General features: G+C 41.4%; 1 protein-coding gene and 1 long non-coding RNA gene across 2 annotated transcripts in view; one reads left to right on the top strand and one right to left on the bottom strand.

The window, feature by feature from the left end:
- Positions 1-21,712, top strand: part of PEX1 (peroxisomal biogenesis factor 1) — a 52,477-nt gene extending 30,765 nt beyond the window's left edge. The window contains exons 14-24 of the mRNA XM_047694669.1: positions 7,800-7,989; positions 8,192-8,358; positions 9,778-9,912; positions 13,038-13,102; positions 14,487-14,629; positions 14,708-14,811; positions 15,517-15,693; positions 17,186-17,416; positions 18,323-18,520; positions 18,780-18,910; positions 21,475-21,712. Coding sequence (XP_047550625.1) covers positions 7,800-7,989; positions 8,192-8,358; positions 9,778-9,912; positions 13,038-13,102; positions 14,487-14,629; positions 14,708-14,811; positions 15,517-15,693; positions 17,186-17,416; positions 18,323-18,520; positions 18,780-18,910; positions 21,475-21,559 — 1,626 coding nt within the window. The 3' untranslated portion in view covers positions 21,560-21,712. The remainder of the gene's footprint in view (positions 1-7,799; positions 7,990-8,191; positions 8,359-9,777; positions 9,913-13,037; positions 13,103-14,486; positions 14,630-14,707; positions 14,812-15,516; positions 15,694-17,185; positions 17,417-18,322; positions 18,521-18,779; positions 18,911-21,474) is intronic.
- LOC125080701 (uncharacterized) lies at positions 14,485-15,957 on the bottom strand. Its single transcript, XR_007121459.1, has 2 exons — positions 15,815-15,957; positions 14,485-15,717 (listed from the first exon to the last, which is right to left on the bottom strand). It is a non-coding gene; the product is annotated as an uncharacterized LOC125080701 (long non-coding RNA).
- Positions 21,713-22,032: the final 320 nt, after the last annotated feature.

Here is a 22,032-nt window from a genome sequence, read left to right as displayed (position 1 = left end):
GTTGAACCAACCTTGCAGCCCTGGAATAAATCCCACTTGGTCGTGGTGAATAATCCTTTTAATGTACTGTTGGATCCTATTGGCTAGTACTTTTGTGAGAATTTTCGCATCTGTGTTCATCAAGGATATTGGTCTGTAATTCTCTTTTTTGATGGGGTCTTTGTCTGGTTTTGGGATCAAGGTAATGCTGGCCTCTTTAAATGAGTTTCGAAGTGTTCCTTCCATTTCTATTTTTTGGAACAGTTTCAGGAGAATAGGTATTAATTCTTCTTTAAATGTTTGATAGAATTCCCCTGGGAGGCCGTCTGGCCATGGGTTCTTGTTTGTTGGGAGACTTTTGATGACTGTTTCAATCTCCTTACTGGTTATGGGTCTGTTCAGGTTTTCTATTTCCTCATGGTTCAGTTTTGGTAGTTTATAGAAATGCATCCATTTCTTCCAGATTGTCAAATTTGTTGCGTATAGTTGCTCATAATATGGTCTTATAATTGTTTGTGTTTCTTTGGTGTTGGTTGTGATCTCTCCTTTTTCATTCATGATTTTATTTATTTGGGTCCATTCTCTTTTCTTTTTGATAAGTCTGGCCAGGCTTATCAAACTTATTAATTCTTTCAAAGAACCGTCTCCTAATTTCGTTGCTTTGTTCTACTGTTTTTTTGGTTTCTGTTTCATTGAGTTCTGCACTGATTTTTATTATTTCTTTTTTCTTGCTGGGTTTAGGCTTTCTTTGCTGTTCTTTCTCCAGCTCCTTTAGGTATAGGGTTAGGTTGTGTATTTGAGACCTTTCTTGTTTCTTGAAAAAGGCTTGTATCGCTATATATTTTCCTCTCAGGACAGCCTTTGCTGTGTCCCACAGATTTTGAACAGTTGTGTTTTCATTATCATTTGTTTCCATGAATTTTTTCAATTCTTCTTTAATTTCCTGGTTGACCCATTCATTCTTTAGTAGGATGCTCTTTAGCCTCCATGTATTTGGGTTCTTTCCACATTTCCTCTTGTGATTGAGTTCTAGCTTCAGAGCATTGTGGTCTGAAAATATGCAGGGAATGAACCCAGTCTTTTGGTACCAGTTGAGACCTGATTTGTGAGCCAGGATGTGATCTATTCTGGGGAATGTTCCATGTGCACTAGAGAAGAATGTGTATTCTTTTGCTTTGCAATGGAATGTTTTGAATACATCTGTGATGTCCATCTGGTCCAGTGTGTCATTTAAGACCTTTATTTCCTTGTTGATCTTTTGCTTGGGTGATCTGTCCACTTGAGTGAGGGGTGTGTTAAAGTCCCATACTATTATTGTATTATTGTCAATATGTTTCTTTGATTTTGTTATTAATTGGTTTATATAGTTGGTTGCTCCCATGTTAGGAGCATAGATATTTAAAATTGTTAGAGCTTCTTGTTGGACAGACTCTTTGAGTATGATTTGGTGTCCTTCTTATCTAATACAAGGATTGCCACCCCAGCTTTCTTTTGATGTCCATTAGCATGGTAAATTGTTTCCCACCCACTCACTTTAAATCTGGAGGTGTCTTTGGGTATAAAATGAGTTTCTTGTAGACAGCATATTGATGGGGTTGTTTTTTTTTTGTTTTTTTTTTTTTAATTTTTTAAATTTTTCTCAGCATAACAGTATTCATTATTTTTGCACCACATCCAGTGCTCCATGCAATCCGTGCCCTCTACAATACCCACCACCTGGTGCCCCCAACCTCCCACCCCCCGGGGTTTGTTTTTTTATCCACTCTGATACCCTGTGTCTTTTGATTGAGGCATTTAGTCCATTTACATTCGGGTAACTATGGAAGATATTAATTTAGTGCCATTATATTGCCTGTAAGGTGACTGTTACTGTATATTGTCTCTATTCCTTTCTGGTCTACTAGTATTGGGCTCTCTTTTTGCTTAGAGGACCCCTTTCAATATTTCCTGTAGGGCTGGTTTGGTGTTTACAAACTCTTAGTTTTTGTTTGTCCTGGAAGCTTTTTATCTCTCCTTCTATTTTCAATGACAGCCTAGCTGGATATAGTATTCTTGGCTGCATGTTTTTCTCGTTTAGTGCTCTGAATATATCATGCCAGCTCTTTCTGGCCTGCCAGGTCTCTGTGGACAAGTATGCTGCCAATCTAATATTTTTACCATTGTATGTTACAGACTTCTTGTCCTGAGCTCCTTTCAGGATTTTCTCTTTGTCATTAAGACATATAAGTCTTCTGCTCCCCTCTCTCTTCTTCTTCTGGAATCCCAATTACTCTAATATTGTTTTGTCTTACAGTATCACTTATCTCTCGAGTCCTCCCCTTGTGGTCCAGTAGTTGTTTGTCTCTCTTTTGCTCAGCTTCTTTATTCTCCATCATTTGGTCTTCTGTATCACTAATTCTCTCTTCTGCCTCATTTATCCTAGCAGTAAGAGCCTCCATTTTTTATTGCACCTCATTAATAGCTTTTTTGATTTCAGCTTGGTTTGATTTTAGTTCTTTTATTTCTCCAGAAAGGGCTTGTGTTTCTCCAGATAGGGTTTCTCTAATATAATCCATGCCTTTTTCGAACCCAGCTAGCACCTTGAGAATCGTCATTCTGAACTCCAGTTCTGACATATTACCAATGTCCATATTGATTAGGTCCTTAGCCTTTGGTACTGCCTCTTGTTCTTGTTCTTTTTCTTTTTTTTTGTGGTAAGTTTTTCCGCCTTGTCATTCTATCCTGATAAGAACATATGAATGAGAGAATAAAATACTAAAAGGGTGGCAAAGGGCCCCCAAAAATGTACGCTAACAAAATCAGAAGAGACCCCCAAATTGGGGGGAGGAGAAAGGGGGTAGAAAGAAATTAAAAAAAAAAAAATATATGTGTATATATATATACACATATATATATATATTCGACTGGTGAATAGAACAGAGCCACCCACTTGATTTTGGGTGTATTTTGGTCTCTTAGAAGAAACTACCTCCCAAAATTTTAAAGAAAGGAAAATTTTAGATATACAAAAATAAGGGTAAACACAATGAAGGGATGGAATATGACTGTAAAGATGAAAATTTTAAAAATTCTAAAAAAGGAATTGATAAGATAAGTTGGTTGGAAAAAGAAAGAAAAAGAAAGTGAAGAGAATTTGCTCAGGCTGGAGACTAGAACAAAGCCCTGTGCTAGATTTAGGGTATATTTTGATTTATTAGAAGAAATTGTATTCCAAAAATTTTTAGAAGAAAAAACCCTGTATGTATACAAAAAATAAAGTTAGATACAATGAAGGATAAAATATGACTATAATAATGAAGGTTTAATTTAAAAAGATTTTTTTTTTTTTTAGGAAAGGTATTGTTGAGATAAACTAGTTAAAAAACATTAAAAGAGGAAAAAAGAAAAGTTTAAAAAATTAGAATAAGAAAAAAATAAAATTAAAAATATTTAATTAACTTTGGGAAAACTAAAGAGTCATGGGGAGAAAGCCATGAATTCCATGCCTTGCTTTCCCCTCTGGAATTCCGCTGTTCTCCTTGATCAGTGAACTTGGTCTTGGCTACATGTTCTTGCTGATCTTCTTGGGGAGGGGCCTGTTGTAATGATTCTCAAATGTCTTTGCCCAGGTGGAATTGCACCACCCTTGCCAGGGGTTGGGCTAAGTAATCTGCTTGGGTTTGCTCTTGGGAGTTTTTGTTCCCTGAACGCTTTCTTTAGAGCTCTGGAAGACAGGAATGAAAAATGGCATCCTCCCAGTCGGCCCCAGAGAGCCAAGAGCTTGGGACCCCACTCCTCAGTGCGCCCTCGGAGAAAAGTACTCAATCACTCCCATCTCCCTGCTCTCCGCCCGTGCTCTGTGCTTACCTGGCCTGTGACCAAGTGTTTTCATCTGGCTCATGGCCCCATTTGGAGTCTCCAAACCCAGCAGAATTCCTGCTGCTCTACTCTTAGGTGGAGGAAGGTGAGTCTCCCCGGATCTGCCACTTGTGGGGTCCCTGCTCAAAGAGCAATGGTCCAACTGTGCTGCAGATCACAATTTAAGGTAACCCAGAGCTGAGAGCTCACTCCTTGGTTCCGTCTCTGTAGCCGGCTTCCCGCTCTAATACCTGCAAGCTCTGCTACATTCAGACACCCCCGATCCTTCTGTGACCCTGTGGGACCTGAGACCACACTGTCCCCACTAGGGCGCCACCCCCACTTAGCCTCTGGAGCCATGTCCCCCAGTGGAGCAGACTTCTAAACCTTTTGATTTTCTGCTCCACTGCTCTGCGGCGTGCCAGGAGCCGGCCCCTCCCCCCACGGTCTATCTTCACGTGGCTTCGGATTCACTTCTCCACTGGTCCTATCTTTCAGAAAGTGGTCGATTTTCTGTTTTTAGAATTGCTGCTCTTCTCTTCGATCTCCTGTTCGGTTTTTCCATTTGAGTTTATTTTTGTGTATGGTGAAAGAAAGTGGTCCAGTTTCCTTCTTTGCATGTTGCTGTCCAGTTTTCTCCAATTCCCTGTTTGTTGAAGAGACTGTGTTTTTTCCCATTGTATATTCATTCTTCCTTTGTCAAAGATTAATTGCCCATATAATCCTGGGTTTATTTCTAAGTTTTCTGTTATATTCCATTGAACTCTGCCTATGCCAGTACCATACTTTTTAAATTACTCCCAGTTTGTAATATAACTTGAAGGCTGGAATTGTGATGCCTCCAGCTTTGTTTTTCTTTTTCAAGATTGCTTTGGCCATACGGCATCTTTTGTGGATCCATACACATTTTAGAATTATTTGTTTTAGTTCTGTGAAAAATGCTGATGGCATTTTGTTAGGGACGCATTAAATGTGTAGATTGCGTTGTGTAGTATAGACATTTTTAACAGTATTTGCTCTTCCAACCCATGAATGTGGAATGTCTTTCCATTTCATTTTTTTAATCAGTATTTTATAGTTTTCAGAGTACAGGTGTTTCACCCCTTTGGTTAAGTTTATTCATGGATATTTTATTGGTTTTGGTGCAACTGTAAATGGGATCATTTTCTTAATTTCACTTTTTGCTGCTTCATTATTACTGTATAGGAATGCAGCAGATTTCCATACATCAATTTTGTATCCTGTAACTTTAGTGAATTCATTTATCAATTCTAGTAGTTTTTTGCTGGAGTCTGTAGGGTTTTCTACCTATAGTATCACATAATCTGCAAATAGTGAAATTTTTTCTACTTTACCAATTTGGATACCTTTTATTTCTTTTTATTGTCTAATTGCTATGGCTGGAACTTGCAGTGCTATGTTGAATTAAAGTGGTGTGAGAGAAAACAAGACATCCTTGTTTCTGATCGTAGAGGAAAAACTCTCAGTTTTTCACCATTGAGTATGATGTTCACTTGGGTTTTTCATAAATGCCTTTATTATGTTGAGATATGTTCTCTGTTAGATGTACTTTACAGAGGGCTTTTATCATGAATGGATGTTGTACTTTGTCAAATGCTTTTTGTGTGTCTGTTGAAATGATCACATGGTTTTTTTTTTTTTTTTTTTAAGATTTTATTTATTTATTAGACAGAGATCACAAGTAGGCAGAGAGGTAGGCAGCGGGGGGGGCAGGGGGGGAAGCAGGCTCCCCGCGGAGTAGAGAGCCCAATGCGGGGCTCGATCCCAGAACCCTGGGATCGTGACCTGAGCTGAAGGCAGAGGCTTTAACCCACTGAGCCACCCAGATGCCCCGATCACATGATTTTTATCCTTTTTTATCCCAATAACTGTTTTTTAAAATTTGATTAAACATTTGTTTCTTTACCAGCACCAATATTCCTGACCCACTATGATTTTATTACTCAGTTCTAATGTGTGGGTTTTTCCTTCACATCACCAAGCAATTCTCAGACACCAGATGGGTGTTGTAGAATTCAACTTAATTCTGCTGTCTCCTCTGCATCAGCTTCCACGGATAAGGGGTCAGTCCTGCAGACTGCTTTCCACTTTAATGCCAATTGCAAATCAAGCTTGTTACAGTGCTTCTGACCAACTTGCTATAAATCACAGGTTCCCACGACCCCTCGCCTGGCTTTGATTCATTTGCTAGTCAACTCACAGAACTAAGAAAGATAGTTTACTCAGTAGATTACTAGCTTATTACAGGGAGTATTAAAAGATACAAATCAACAGCCAGATGAAGAGCTACATAGGGTGAGGTTCTGTTCTCACAAAGCTGCTTCTGTCCTTGTGAAGTTAGGGCCCGGCAAGATGGCACACGGAAGCTTTCTGGGTCTCCAATGTGGAGGCTCTCTGAATCCTCTCCTTTTGGGTTTTCATGGAAGTTTCATTACATAAGCATGATTGATTAAATCTTTGGCCTTTTGTAATTGACTCAACCTTTAGCTGCTTTCCCCTTCCTGGAAATTGAAGTGTGGTCCTGCAGGTTTCAGCTTTTTATCATGGTTGCCTGGCAGCCAGCCTGCAGCCTTAGGTGCTTTCTGAAAGTCCCCTCATTAACGTAAGCTCTGGTGTTTTAGAAAGGGTGTGATTATCAGGATGCTCTTATCACTCTTACCACTTAAGAAATTCTAAGGGTTTTAGGAGAGCTAGGCCAGAAACAGGGACAAAAACCAAATACCTATTTCTTACCATAAATCACAAGCACATATGGCCCATCATCCACTTTGGAGACTCATGTTCATGAAGGTTTTAGAGGCAATGAGCTCAAAGAAGTATGTTCCAGGACTGGCAAGCACATTTTAACATCTTCTTTAAAATTCTTTTTTTTTTTTTTTTTTTTTTAAAGATTTTATGTATTTCTTTTGAGAGCAAGAATGAGCACATGTGAGCCAGGGAAGGGGAAAAGGGAGAGGGAGAGAGAATCTGAAGTAGACTCCATGCTGAGCACAGAGCCCAACGTGGGATTCAGTCTCACAACCATGAGATCATGAGCTGTGCCGAACTCAAGAGTTGAACACTTAACAGACTGAGCACCCAGGTGCCCCTTTAAAATTCTTATCCTAAATATTCAGACCCTGTGCTTATTACCTGTTATTGAAGAATGAAACTATTAAACCTAGCAGTAAGCCTAACAGAATGGTAGTGATACTGGTCTCTGAATATCTATCTCTTTTTTAAGTCGACTCCATGCTGAGCCCAACACAGGGCTTGAACTCACGACCCTGACATCAAAACTTGAGCTGAGATCAAGAATGGGGCACCCAGGGGCACCTGGGTGGCTCAGTCAGTTAGGTGTCTGCCTTCAGTTCAGGTCATGATCCCGGAGTCCTGGGGTAGAGCCTTGCTTCTCCCTCTTCCTCTGCTGCTCCTCCTGCTTGTGCTCTCGCTCTTGCTTTCTCTCTCTCAAAAAAAAAAAAAAAAAAAAAAGAGTCAACACCCAACCGACTGAGCCACCCCGGTGCACCTGGATATCTTTTTAGAAATAAGTTTTATAGAAAAAACAACAAAAACCACTCCTAAAGGAAACCAATGTTACTAAAAAGGCTTCTTACTGATGAGATAGCATCATTTATCAATATTTTTTTACAGCTTTATTGAGGCATAACTGAAGACAACAAAGTACTTAAAGTGTACGATTTAATCGGTTTTAACATGTATCTGTTATATACTGTACATACCATGTAACATGTACATATCATGAAACCATCACCACAATTAAGGTAGCAGTTCTTTGCATCACTCCCCAAAACTTCCCGGTGCCCCCTTTGCAATCTGTCTGTCCCCCACTGCATCTGCAGACAACCGTCGGTCTCTTTCTGTCACAATAGATTATGTCAACCTGATTTTTCTGAAGATGTATGTACTGAAGTTTACATTTGAGTAAAATTAGAAATTGAATTTTGTGTTTTTGTCTTTAGGAGCAGAGGTGTGAAATTTTGCAAAATGTAATAAAAACTAAACTGGACTGTGAAATAAGCAGATTCACTCATCTTGACCTGAAACGTATAGCTAAAGAAACGGAAGGGTTTGTGGCTAGAGATTTTACAGTGCTTGTGGATCGAGCCATCCATTCTCATCTCTCTCATCAGAGCATATCTACCAGGGAAGGTACGTGTTCCTATTAAATCCAAAATTTGAGATCTTCCCATTGCAGAGAAAGTTAATGTAGTAAGAATTAAATATATTCTATTTTAACATTCAGATAAGCAGGTGAGTAGGAAATCAGCATCTCCAGCTGAGATGATCGCTTATTTTGAAGATTCGTATATAGATATGACTACCAAAAGAAGTTGTGTTTATTTTTAAACAGAATTAGCTTTAACAACATTGGACTTCCAAAAGGCTCTCCAAGGATTTATTCCTGCGTCTCTGCGAAATGTCAACTTGCATAAACCTAGGGACCTGGGCTGGGATAAGATTGGTGGATTACATGAAGTTCGGCAGATACTCATGGATACTATCCAGTTACCAGCCAAGGTACTTATATATGAGAGAAAGAACAAGCACTTACTTCCAGAAGAACCACTGAATGGCTTTATGTGTTGGCTTGCCTAATCTCAGTTCGATTCAAGAAGTATTTCTGGAGTTACCAAATAAATGCTAGCACTATTTTTGGTACTCTAAGAGGTTTTTAAAAGTATTGGATATTCTCCTTGCCTGTACATAACTTAAAAAGGAAGTTGGGGTGATATTTACAGTATGTGTATTTTGATGTGAATTGTGTGATTCTCATGTTTTGCTTGAGTCATTCAGATTGTACTAAAGCAAAATGAACTGTTAACTGGGATTTGAACCGGAATGGGTAGGAATGAGCTGGAAGAGTCACTTAGGGAACTCTTAGAACTGAGGGATTGAGTCATATTCCAGACTCCGGGTCTCAGTCCTAGAAAGAGTTAGCAGGCAGCAGAGACCAGGCGGGTGGCAAGATAAAGTGGGCAGAGGTAGATTGTTCAGGAGATCGAATGTACAATCTAGGTGGTCATGCATTTGAGTCGCAAACCTCCGAGGTGAAGATCCTTGCATGAGATCAGCGACCCACGCGAACAGCTGAGACAGGAGTGAGTAAGGACCTCAGTTACATGTGACTGGATGGCAAGTCCTGGAAACCATGGCCACTGGGCCGCGGACAAACTGAGTGCAGCCAGGACTGCAGGTTAAAGCCTGTCAGAGAAGGCGGGCATGGAAGCACTTGCGGCAGGCTCATGCCCCCAAATGCTGGGTCCGGGCATGGGAACCCAGAGCTCTGCATAATGGCTGACTCTGAGGCCTCTTCAGATTAGAATGGAGAGGCGGGGTGGGGGGTTAGAATTTTGTCAGCAGGGGGAACTGAACAGGCATACCTAACAGAGGAGACCAGGAGACTCCTGACGTTAGCCTCGTGTTTGGCTCACCCGTCGCAAAGCCTTCCTGCTCTCTGGTAATTTAGAAGCAGCCAGTCACCTGCACAGCTCGGAGGCCCTTGGGAGAACTTATTGTTGGCAGTATACATGCTTCTCTCTTATTTTTCTTTTTTCAGTTTAGTATATTTGAATATATGTAGCTATCATAACTTTCCATGTGAACCATACAAGGGGAAGACAGTATGCTCGTTAAAAGATTGCTTTTTATTTCCTAAATGTAGTACTTGTATAATACTTTTAAAAACAGGACAAAATGGAAAGCAGTTCAGAGGCAGTTACACTTCATGAGGAGTGTATGCTGTGGTCCAGTTGCTAAAAAAAAATTGGTGGTAGATCCTTTGAACTCATGTACTGAGTAGGAACTTTATTTTCTGTCATTACACGGTTAGTAAACCTGGCAGTTACTCCCTTCTGAATCCCTCTTTCTGTACATTGACTTTGCTGCTTAGTCCTTTTTTTGGATTTGAGCCCTTTGTCATATTTTTGTATTTTTCAGTACCCAGAACTGTTTGCAAACTTGCCCATACGACAAAGAACAGGAATTCTGTTGTATGGTCCTCCCGGGACAGGAAAAACCTTACTAGCTGGAGTAATTGCACGGGAGAGTGGAATGAATTTCATTAGTGTTAAGGTATGCCTTGCATTTATCTTTTCCCTCCTTTTTTTTTTTTTTAAAGATTTTATTTATTTATTTGAAACAGAGAGAGAGAGAGAGATCACAAGTAGGCAGAGAGGCAGGCATAGAGAGAGAGAGGAGAAAGCAGGCTCCCCTCTGAGCAGAGAGCCCGATGCGGGCCTCGATCCCAGGACCCTGAGATCATGACCTGAGCCGAAGCCAGAGGCTTAACCCACTGAGCCACCCAGGCGCCCTTCTCTCCTTTTTTTTAATGGAGGTAAATTTACGTAACAAAGCAGACAAGTCAGTGGCGTGTGATGCATTTGCAATGCTATGTGACCACCACCTCTCTTATTTCATCCTATTCCCAGTCCCCCCCAGCCCCTGAGAGCCACTACTAATGTGCTGTCTAGGGATTTTCCTGTTCTGGACATTTCATATGAAAGAAATCATGCAGTGTGTCATCTTTTTGTGATTGGCTTCTTTTACTGAGCATGTTTTCAAGGTTCAGCCACATGGTAGCAGGTATCAATACTTTAGTTTTTAAATTTTTTGTATTTTTTAAGGTATGTATTTCTTAGATTTTGTTAGAGTGCGTGTGCGCACATAGGAGAAGAGCCAAAGGGAGAGCGAGATAATTACAAGCAGACTCCATGCTGAGCGTAGAACCCGGTGTGGGTCTTGATCTCACAACCCTGAGATCAGACCAAAATCAAGAGTCAGACGCTTAACTGACTGAGCCACCCAGGTGCTCCAGTACTTCAGTTCTTTTTAAAGCTGAATGGTATTTCATTGTGTGGGTGTCAGGTTTTTTTTACCCATTCATCATTGGTGGATATTTGGGTTATTTCCACCTTTTGGATCTTACGCATAATGTTGCTGTGCACATTTCTGTGTGGACATGTTTTCTTTTCTCTTGAATAAGTACCTAGAAGTGTAGTTGCTGGGGCATATGATAATTCTGTGTGTGACTTCTTGAGGCACTGCTGATCTGTTTTTCACAGTGACTGCGTCATTTCATACCCCCACCAGCAATGACGAGTGTACCTATTTCTCCATGTCCTTGCCCGTGTCATTTATAGCTCTCAACTGTGGTTTAGTCTCATATTTGGAAAACTAGCAGCAGCGATCCATCTGTTAGTTAAAGCTGTGCAGGAGGGGGCGCCTGGGTGGCTCAGTTGGTTAAGCTCCGGTCTCTCGATCTCAGCTCAGGTCTTGATCTCAGGCTCATGAGTTCAAGGCCCACACTGGGCTCCACGCTGGGCTATGTGGGAAATCGAATAAGGAGCTACCTCCCTTTTGTAGGGCTTAAGCTGTTTTTGCTTAAGGTAAATCTCCATGCATTATCAAATAGACTCATGCATAAATACTCAGATAAAAGAGCAAACTACACCTGAAGGGGGTTAGAAAAGCTAGAAGACTAGGGGTCAGAGGCCACACTGAGGTGGAAGCCAGTTTTTTTTTGGCTCCGTTCCTTGGTGGCTGTGTTTCACGCCTGTGTGTGCCACACTGTGCCCAAGTGTCCTCAGAAGATGCGTGCGGGGATGATGGGACATACCGGTAGACAACTCTGGGGAGTGCCTCAGTCTGCCACTGGCATGTCCTTATAGCCTGAGGTCCCATATCTTACTTGTATGCTTTTAGCAACCCCACAATAGTAATTTAGTCATTAGATTTCAAGGGGGAAGAAATCAATATATAGTGTAGCCTTTTTCAAAATGGATTTATAATCTGGAAGCCAGTATAGTAATTTGCAGTTGGGTTTTGCCTGTCCTTCTTATGATGACGTGATTTTTGTATGTGTGTGAGTTTGTTATATGGTTACCAGCTACCCTGGCCGTGATGGAGAAAGAGTGTAACTTAAAATTTCTTACCTTTTTCTGGATTTTGGAGTGACTGTGGTTATATATATGCTTCTTTTTTGCTTGTCACTAAAATGTACTTTCACTATATGAAGGAAAGCAGTCTTCAGGATTAAAGTTTATGCATGTTGTTGTAGTTTAGATTGTTCCATTAAGGAGGCCATCTTTGGCTTTTAGTAAACCTTCAAATCATGGTTTGGGATGAATTCTCAACAGAAAGGTTTCAGTAAAGAAATTCTCTCTGGGTGGGTCAGGATAGATGTGGGGAGACATGCGTCCAAGACAAGGGCCTTCACTGACACCAGTATGTTGCCTTGTTCCATCCTCTGTGGTTCTGTTTAGACTAGGAAATCTCATTAAATACTAGTATATCAATAGATATCTGAGTATTAGAAATTTTTTATTGGGGTCACATATCCTGATCAGTATTTGGTCTCTTTTTTTTTAAAGATTTTATTTATTGACAGAGATCACAAGTAGGCAGAGAAGCAGGCAGAGAGACGAGGAAGCAGGCTCCCTGCTGAGCAGAGAGCCTGACTCGGGGCTTGATCCCAGGACCCTGAGATCATGACCTGAGCTGAAGGCAGAGGCTTAACCCACTGAGCCACCCAGGTGCCCCAGTATTTGGTCTTTTTGAGGTAACGATTTTTCACTGGAGATCACTTTAGGGCCTATTCAGTTTTGTTTGGTTTTGTTTTTTTAAAAGATTTTATTTATTTGAGGAGAGCAAGCATGCAAGCATGGGGAGGGGCAGCAGGAAAGGGACAAGCAGACTCCCCGCTGAGCACGGAGCCCAGCACAGGGCTCGATCTCACGGATGCTCGACTGCCTAAGCCATCAGGTGCCCCTGGGCCTATTCAGGTTTGATTTTTTTTTTTCTCCCATTAAAAAAAATTTTTTTATTATGTTCAATTAGGGGATTCTGTAGTGAACAAAACTGCCTTTTTGGAGCTTACATTTGGAGCTTACATTCTACTAGTGGAGAAAGACCCATTCACTACAGAATATAGCAGACACGGGGGTCTATGCAGGAAGACAAGCAGGACTGAGAGGGTCGGCAGCCAGGCCTTTCTAGGATGTGGCATTCGGTCAGAGAGTTGAGCCCTGAGCCTGGGGACAGAGGTACTAGGCAGAGATGACACAAGGTGTAGAAGTTGTGACAGGATAGTTATTCCAGCCACATAATTTTTAAAATGTATTTGAGACACCTGTTTAAGTCAAACAAAAATATTGTTTTTAAAGAATTTTATCTCAATTCTAATTTATTTTACCCAATAGGGGCCAGAGTTACTCAGCAAATACATTGGAGCAAGTGAACAAGCAGTTCGGGATATTTTTATTAGGTAGGTTTCCTATGACTATTTTTTAAGTAACATGAAATGCTGAAAGAAAATCGTAAGTAGTTATTCAAAGAATCTCCAAGTAATATGAAGCACATCATTACTCTAGATGAAGTTGGCCATATGCAATGTTAATTTTTTTTTAAGATTTTATTTATTTGACAGAGATCACAAGTAGGCAGAGAGGCAGGCAGAGAGAACGAGAGGAGGAAGCAGGCTCCCTGCTGAGCAGAGAGCCCAACGTGTGGCTCGATCCCAGGACCCTGGGATCATGACCCAAGCCGAAGGCAGAGGCTTTAACCCACTGAGCCACCCAGGTGCCCCTGTTAATTTTTTTAAAAGAGAAACTATTTATTATAGCATTAAAGAGTGAAAGTAAGATTTTAAATTCAAAAACTACTTGGTGTCATTTTAAAATTTCTTTATAAAATAGCAAGAGAATATAAGTCCATATATTTTTTCTTTTTTTTTTTTTTTAAGATTTTATTTATTTATTTGGCAGAGAGAGAGAGAGGGAAGCAGGCACCCTGCTGAGCAGAGAGCCCGATGTGGGACTCAATCCCAGGACCCTGAGATCATGACCTGAGCCGAAGGCAGCGGCTTAATCCACTGAGCCACCCGGGTGTCCATAAGTCCATATATTTTTTAAATGAACTCTTGTATATCCACCACCCAGTTTAAGCAACGGAACATTCCCCAGAAAGCATTATTACAGATAAAGGCAGTCACCACATGGTGACAAATTTGCCAGGAAGATAATACAATTCTAAAATTGTGTGTAATCAATAAGATAGCTTCAAAATATTTAAGGTAAAAATTGATAGAACTGCAAGGATAAATCTACCTTCATAGTAAAAGATTTTCATAGGTGTCAGAATATTTAAACAGACTTAAGATTGATCTAAGCGTATATAGAACATGTACCCAACTGGAGAATACAGTCTTTTTAAAATTTTTTAAGATTTTATTCATTTATTTGAGAGAGAGAGAGACAGAATGAGAGAGAGAGAGAGAACATGAGAGGAAAGAGATCAGAGGGAGAAGCAGACTCCCTGGCGAGCAGAGAGCCCGATGTGGGACTCGATCCCGGGACTCCAGGATCATGACCTGAGCCGAAGGCAGTCGCTCAACCAATTGAGCCACCCAGGTGTCCCGAATACAGTCTTTTTAAGCAAACTGGTATATTGGCCCCGTGGTTCCATACCTAGCAACGGTAAGTTTCAAAAACACAGTTTACTGAAAACAAGGATAGTTATATACACTTTGCCTTCCTTAAGGATTTGCTATAAAGATTTAAATCAATACATATATGTACAAACATATATATATATATATACACACAGTTATTACTTTGCCTTATTCAAATATGAAATACTGTTTTTCCCAGAGCGCAGGCGGCCAAGCCCTGCATTCTTTTCTTTGATGAATTTGAATCCATTGCTCCTCGGCGAGGCCATGATAACACAGGGGTTACAGACCGCGTGGTTAACCAGTTGCTGACTCAGTTGGATGGAGTGGAAGGCTTACAGGGTAATAACCGTAAAAATAGAAATAGCTTATTGTAACAATAATTTCACCAGGATTTAAGTAAAGAATATCTTCCCCCAGGTGTTTACGTATTGGCTGCTACTAGTCGCCCTGACTTGATTGACCCTGCCCTGCTGAGGCCTGGCCGATTCGATAGATGTGTCTACTGCCCTCCTCCGGATCAGGTGACAATTGCACTCAGTCTAAAACCCAACAAATGCTACTCGCTAGCCTTGTGAGCTTTACTTCTGCCTGGTAATAGTTGTCCGTAGAAGAGCAGCTTTAGGCGGGGCCTTAGTTGCAGATTCCGAAGTAGATACGAAGCCCAGGCGTTTCCGTTTCCGTTTCCGTGCCAGTCTGGAAACTTTGTAGCCTCTCACTGTTGGCCGGTTGGAAAAAAAGGATGGAAACTTTAAGTTTCACATGTCCACGTTCCCTGTGTCCAAAGGTCACACACCTCCTTATTCTGGCAAGACTTTTTAAGAATTAAGCATATGACTAGCGAGCGTCCAAGCAGGTTACAGAGAGGTAAGATTTTAACTGTTCCTAGTCTGTTGTCCCACCTCCTATCCCCAAATTTACAAGCTAATGAATTTGTCACTTGTAGGTATTACTTAAAATTTCTTTTGAAACACTTTCTTGGCTCATTTGCTGAAACTTAGAAAAGAAGCATGATCTGACTAAGGATTTACACTGTGATTTTCATTCATTTTCCTCGGTCTCTTCTGGTAGGGAAAAAGCTCCAGAGGAGAGAGAGTAGATTAGTGTTACATTTTTCAGCTTGTAATGCTTATTAGAACTACAGTTAATTTGTAAAAAATCATAATACAGTTTAAAATAAAATTTAACTTCATTTTATTTGTTAAGTCAATTAGTTTTTCTCCCTTCAGGTGTCACGTCTTGAAATTTTAAACGTTCTCAGTGACTCTCTACCTCTGGCAGATGACGTGGACCTTCAGCACGTGGCCTCAGTGACCGACTCCTTCACGGGGGCTGATCTGAAAGCTTTACTTTACAACGCGCAGCTGGAGGCCTTACACGGAAGGCTGCTGTCCTCTGGGCTCCAAGTCAGTCACGGCAGGAGGGCGGGGCTGTGGTGTTTTAAGAGAATAAGAGCAGTTTAGTGTCAGCAGGGCAACCTTAAGAAATCCTATTTAACAGCCTTAGTAAAACTGTAGAGAAATTTACCTGTAGTCAGATGGTCCATCGTTGGAATCCTAGTTCTGCAGAGAATCTGTAATTAGTAAGTGTTCAGTATCTATTTCTTTACTGTTACTTTTAATGTTACCTTACTACTAGTAAAAATGGTACATGGAAGGATATTAGTTCAATTGGGTTATCATGAATTAGATAATATAACCAGAAATATTTTTTTATTTAAAGTATAAAACAAAGTCAAAGTGTTTATATTGAAGCTCAAATTGTCCCAGAACTGGCCCACAGGAGCCAAGTGTAGATGGCTTCTGTGTCCTTTGGATATGTCCCCATCATTCTTTGATCACAGACTTGATTCCTGATGGAACACGGTATTCTAGGTTTAACTTACACTTTCTGTACCCCAGATCTATCCTCTCAGGATAGTATTTTAATTTTTGTAGCAGATAATCTGACTTCTGCTACATTTTAGACTTGATATTTTCTAGGCAGGGTTTCCCTGTGTACTCCCCCCAACCCCATTTGGTTGGAGGGTCTCACAGGGCCTGACGTTCCTAAAGTTTTTGCTGTTTCTTTTGCCAGGCCACTGAAGCTCTCCACCCTCTTCATTAACAGAAATGGGTTTATTTCTAAAACACTGCAGTGATAAAGCACTGTATCACAGGGTTGCTTCATCATTTCAGAGTTGGAAGACAGATTCATAGAAATAAGATGCAGAGGCTTGAATCCTAGCTTTGTTACAGAGATTTTGGGGAGATGGTAAATTATGTACACATTCTATTTTTGTAAGATTTATTAAAGCGAGAGAGAGAGGGAGAAGCAGGCTTCCTGCTGAGCAGGGAGCCCAATGAGGGGCTTGATCCCAGGATCCTGGGATCGGGACCTCAGACGAAGGCAGATGCTTAATGACTGAGCAACCCAGGTGCCCCTATTTTATTAAGTTTTATTATGTGCCTCAGAATCATTAGAAAATTAGAGCCCAAGTTTGGCTCAATGCATGTTTCCTGAGGGTTGGTTGTTTTCTTTCTCTAAGTGCCTGGCGCTGCTCCCAGGCCACGCCACCAGTGAGCGTAGGCAGTGCCCTCTGGATGCGTCACACAGTCTGGCGGCCGACAGCATTCGTCCCAGAGTCCTAGCAACAACGCTCGAACAGCGCGTGCACAGAAAGCGTGCAGCTGGGGCCTGACTTGTGGGACTGTTGTGTGGTTTTGGGAGAACTGTGACCCCTCTGCCATTTGCACCCTACAGTCTGGTCTGAGGGGATCACAGAGGACACAGGGTGGACGAGAACCCTGTTGAACAAAATTTTAGAGAAATGCCTCTTGTACTGGTCTCAGTGTAGTTTATTTCACAGTTGTAGATTATTTAGAGCTTTACAACTGTTGTCCTTTTTGTGTGTTTTAGGATGGGAGTTCCAGCTCCGATAGTGACCTGAGTCTGTCGTCAATGGTTTTTCTTAACCACAGCAGTGGCTCAGACGATTCAGCTGGAGATGGGGAATGTGGCTTGGAGCAGTCCCTTGTTTCTCTAGAGATGTCCGAGATGCTTCCGGATGAATCCAGATTCAACATGTACCGGCTCTACTTTGGAAGCTCTTATGAATCAGAACTTGGAAACGGAACGTCTTCTGACCTGGTATCTCGGGCGGTCGCCTGTGTACAGTTGTGATGTGTAAAGGCATAGGTTGGTGTAGAAGCTCCTACCCAGCCCCGCCTGTGCTTTCCGGTTGGGCCTTCCGGAAAGTAGCCTGGCTTTTCCTTACACGAGTTAGTCATTTCATCCTCGGTGTAAGGACTGCGAGGCAGAGCTGGCAGTGAGAGGAAGCCAAGGAGCTGGGGCGGTTGCTTGGGGGTTTATCTTCCTTCGTGAGTGGTTTTAAAACCTCTTTAGTAGCAGATCCATGGTATATGACACTGTTATCATTAAGACAGTTGAAGATAATGAGAAATTTGATGTAACGCTGCAACAAGGAAAACGTTTAGATTTCATGGGGCAGTATCTTAAAATAGCATTTAATACCTGTCCTCCCTAAATTAGCAGTGGTTCACTGTACTTTATCAGTATACGTAACATTTTTAGGTATATTTAGTTATATCTTTGGTTTTTGCACATCTGCTTTATTCAGGTTTTTAATCTAAAAGTGAGCCATTTTTATTCCCAAGAGTAATAAGCTCTTGGTTTAACTCTAGTCATTGTTGTCTGTTTCTTAACTTACCTGCAGCTGATCCAGAACCTTATAGTATAACTCACTCTGCTGAAAACAAATAAGGCACATTTGGAACCTTCCCCAGGGCATTAGTGTGGTGGATTTAGTAACAAAGCATTAAAAACACTCCTGTGGCAGTTTTCACCCAGTAGTGGTTTCACAGCATGAGAAAGATGAACAGATTTTGAAAGGCTTAATTTCAGTTAATCAGATGTTAAGTTTGTCCATGTTAAGGTTTTACTACTTTATATTTTTAATTTGATCCTTGATACACATATATCCTTTTCTCCCGCTCTTTTCCTCCCTTCTCTCCTGACCACACTTAACCCACGCAGAGCTCACAGTGCCTGTCTGCGCCGAGCTCCATGACGCAGGATTTTTCTGGAGGTCCTGGGAAAGAGCAGTCGTTTTCACGCCCTCCGGTGTTGCGAACAGCCTCACAGGAGGGTTACCAAGAACTCACCCAGGAACAGAGAGAGCAGCTGCGGGCAGAGATCAGTGTCATCAAAGGCAGATACCGGAGCCAAAGTGGAGTATGGCTTGTCTCCTCCCACCCCCGTGACCACTGTAAAGACTGTCAGAATTGTTCTTCCTTTTGTGATGAGTATTTCTATCAAGGAATGAGCTCTATTTATAAAGAGACTGAAACACATTGATCATATAGTTATGTGCATCCTGCTTTGAAACAGTTTTTAGTAATCTTAGGAGAAAGGGAATGTATAGTCTCCCGGAAAATGGGCTGCAGCTTTGCCCATCACAGCCCTAAGTTAACCTTGTGTTTTTTTATTTAAGGAGGATGACTCCCTTCACCAACCAGGACCAGTCAAAACCAGTCTGGCCATTAGCCAGTCGCATTTAATGTCTGCACTCAGTCACACGAGGCCATCCATTAGTGAAGACGACTGGAAGAATTTTGCTGAACTGTAAGTACCTGATTCTGGTTCGGAATTAGGGAGAAGAAAAGTTTAAGTGACCAGTCAGCTGTAACGTTACTTATTTTGAATATGTAAAGGCCCCATCAAAACAACAGCTATGCATTTAAACACCCCAAAACTTCGAGTATTGAGTATGAAATGAGTTTTCATTATCTAGTTCACTTGATACTTGTTTTATAATGAACTGATTTAATTTTAAAAGCTTTGTTAAAAGCTCAACTAGTTTGCCAAAAATGCCTTCAGATTCATTGACATGTGGACCGTGGGTCACACACATTTGGGTTTGTAGACTTCTTGCAGTTGTCTCTAGACCCATCGACTGGGGACCATTCTGGGTCAGGGATTTAACTTAATTCAGTGCAAGAAATGCTTATTCCTGGTCTTTAGAAGTTACAGCTCTTTTTTGAGGTGGACAGGTATGTGTACATTGTAAGGGCAGAAAAATTTTCCCTTCTTCCCTATGTTCTTTGGCCTGTCTAATAATTGACAAAAGACAGTAACACAAGAAAAATTTCATACATACAGGAGCTCCACTAAGGTAGGAAACTCAGGGGCGCCTGGGTGGCTCAGTGGGTTGAGGCCTCTGCCTTCGGCTCAGGTCATGATCCCAGTGTCCTGGGATAAGCCCCACATCGGGCTCTCTGCTCTGCGGGGAGCCTGCTTCCTCCTCTCTCTCTCTCTGCCTGCCTCTCTGCCTAGTTGTGATCTCTGTCTGTCGAATAAATAAATAAAATCTTTATTAAAAAAAAAAAGGGTAGGAAACTCAAAGGCAGTCCGGCCACTAAGGTTTAGACACCATCCTGAGCTAAGGAAAGAGACAGAGGCCTGGGGCTTAGAAAGGAGGAAGGAATTCACAGAAGATGAAAAGAGCAGGTATTTGCCCTGCTCTGCAGTAAAAAAGAAGTCCTCTCTAGTAAATAGGGAGTCTGTACCAGAAAGCAGGCCACTTTAATTCATCTAGGTAGTTAATGGAGATTAAAAAGCTTTACCCGAGTCTGTGGGGTCTTGATTTCCTTCAGCTCAACATAGTCCACATGCCAAAGAGGCCCATTTTGGGGTGGCATATTCTACTCCCAGTAAGTACATATTCTTATGTGTTTATGGTAGAGAAATCAGAAAATAAGAAAATAAATTTCCCTTATCCCCCCCCCACCCAAAGCATATATTTGTGCCTCTTTTTTTTTTTCCACTAAGCCACTTTGCACCTGGTGCTGTATAGTCTTCCCTAGACATCTTGAACATTCTTTCACATTTCATTTATCTTTTTTTTTAAGATTTTATTTGACAGGCAGAGATCATAAGCAGGCAGAGAGAGAGGAGGAAGCAGGGTCCCTGCTGAGCAGAGAGCCTGATGCAGGGCTTATCCCAGGGTCCTGGGATCATGACCTGAGCTGGAGGCAAAGGCTTTAACCCACTGAGCCACCCAGGCGCCCCTCTTTCACATTTTAAATGTTACTTTGTTCTTTTTTTTTTTTTTTTTTAAAGATTTTATTTATTTATTTGACAGAGAGAAATCACAAGCAGGCAGAGAGGCAGGCAGAGAGAGAGGAGGAAGCAGGCTCCCTGCTGAGCAGAAAGCCCGATGCGGGGCTTGAACCCAGGACTTGGGATCATGACCTGAGCCGAAGGCAGCGGCTTAACCCACTGAGCCACCCAGGCGCCCCTAAATGTTACTTTGTTCTTAATGTCACTTCATAGGGTGGCTCCGCCACAATTTCCAATATTGCTTCCAGGGTTTCACCATCACACAGTGCGCCAATGAACATCCTTGGAGCTGAAGGTTTGCACACAGCCTCAGCTGTCTCACTGAGGCTGAGGTCGAATTGTTACCCTGCAGGATACACACATTTTGTAAAGGCTGCTTGCCTTCCAGACACACCTACAACACTATTGTGGAGAGGCCAGCTTCCCTAACACCGGGCATATAATCCTCTCTCTCTGATCTTGGCTAGCGTGCTTAGAGAAAAATCTTGTTTAAAAATTTACATCTTGGGGCGCCTGGGTGGCTCAGTGGGTTAAAGCCTCTGCCTTCGGCTCAGGTCATGATTCCAGGATCCTGGGATCGAGCCCCGCATTGGGCTCTCTGCTCGGCAGGGAGCCTGCTTCCTCCTCTCTCTCTGCCTGCCTCTCTGCCTACTTGTGATCTCTGTCAAATAAATAAAAATGAAATCTTTAAAAAAAAAAAAAAAGACAAGTTAGAAAGATGTAAATTTTTTTTTTTTAAAGAGTTATTTATTTATTTGACAGGCAGAGAGAGAGAGAGGAGGAAGCAGGCTCCTGCTGAGCAGAGCCCGATGCGGGGCTCGATCCCAGGATCCTGGAATCATGACCCGAGCCTAAGGCAGAGGCTTTAACCCACTGAGCCACCCAGGCGCCCCCTAACTTATCTTTTTATCCCCTTTGTTCTTTTGATTGGAAGGTCCAACTTTCAAAAATAAAACACTCTAATTTGTTTCTTCCTTTTGGCTAAAATATAATCTGTTTGCAAATAATTCCCCTCTTTTGTAATTTTAGCATTTACATGCACTAAATATTATCTCATTCTTTTTAAGGTATGAAAACTTTCAAAATCCAAAGAAGAGAAAAAATCAAAGTGGAACAATGTTTCGACCTGGCCAGAAAGTAACACTAGCATAAAAGATGCTTGTGATTTTGTTTTTGCTGGCTTGTTCCTATGTTGTAACAGTAAAAATGGTGTCTGTAAAATTCTTTTTAACAAATTAAGCTATAAAATCTGGTTATATAATAATCAGGATTACATGAAATTAAATGGTAGAATTGGGATATTTATAGCAGAGTCTGTATCTTATTTCCTATAAATCTAAATTAAATCCTTAGTGAGATACTATGGTCCAAATAGTGTAATTTTTTTCCTCACCTGAAGAAAATACATTTCTTAAAACTCACATATTCACCATCTTCCTTGCATTTGACAAATCTTGGGCTTAGCAGCTGTGACCACTTGGAAATAAAATAACCTGTTCTTCTGTCAGAGTACACGGAATTCACCCACAATTCAAATGTCATTATTCCCTCCACAAGAAATGAGATCACATCCCCCTAATCTCCGACCTGCAGCTCCCAGGCCAGGGCATGGAGTGCTGCCCATT

This window comes from Lutra lutra, chromosome 11 (genome assembly GCF_902655055.1).
Source record: "Lutra lutra chromosome 11, mLutLut1.2, whole genome shotgun sequence".
Lineage (NCBI taxonomy): Eukaryota > Metazoa > Chordata > Mammalia > Carnivora > Mustelidae > Lutra > Lutra lutra.
This window is presented reverse-complemented; position numbering and strand designations above follow the sequence as displayed.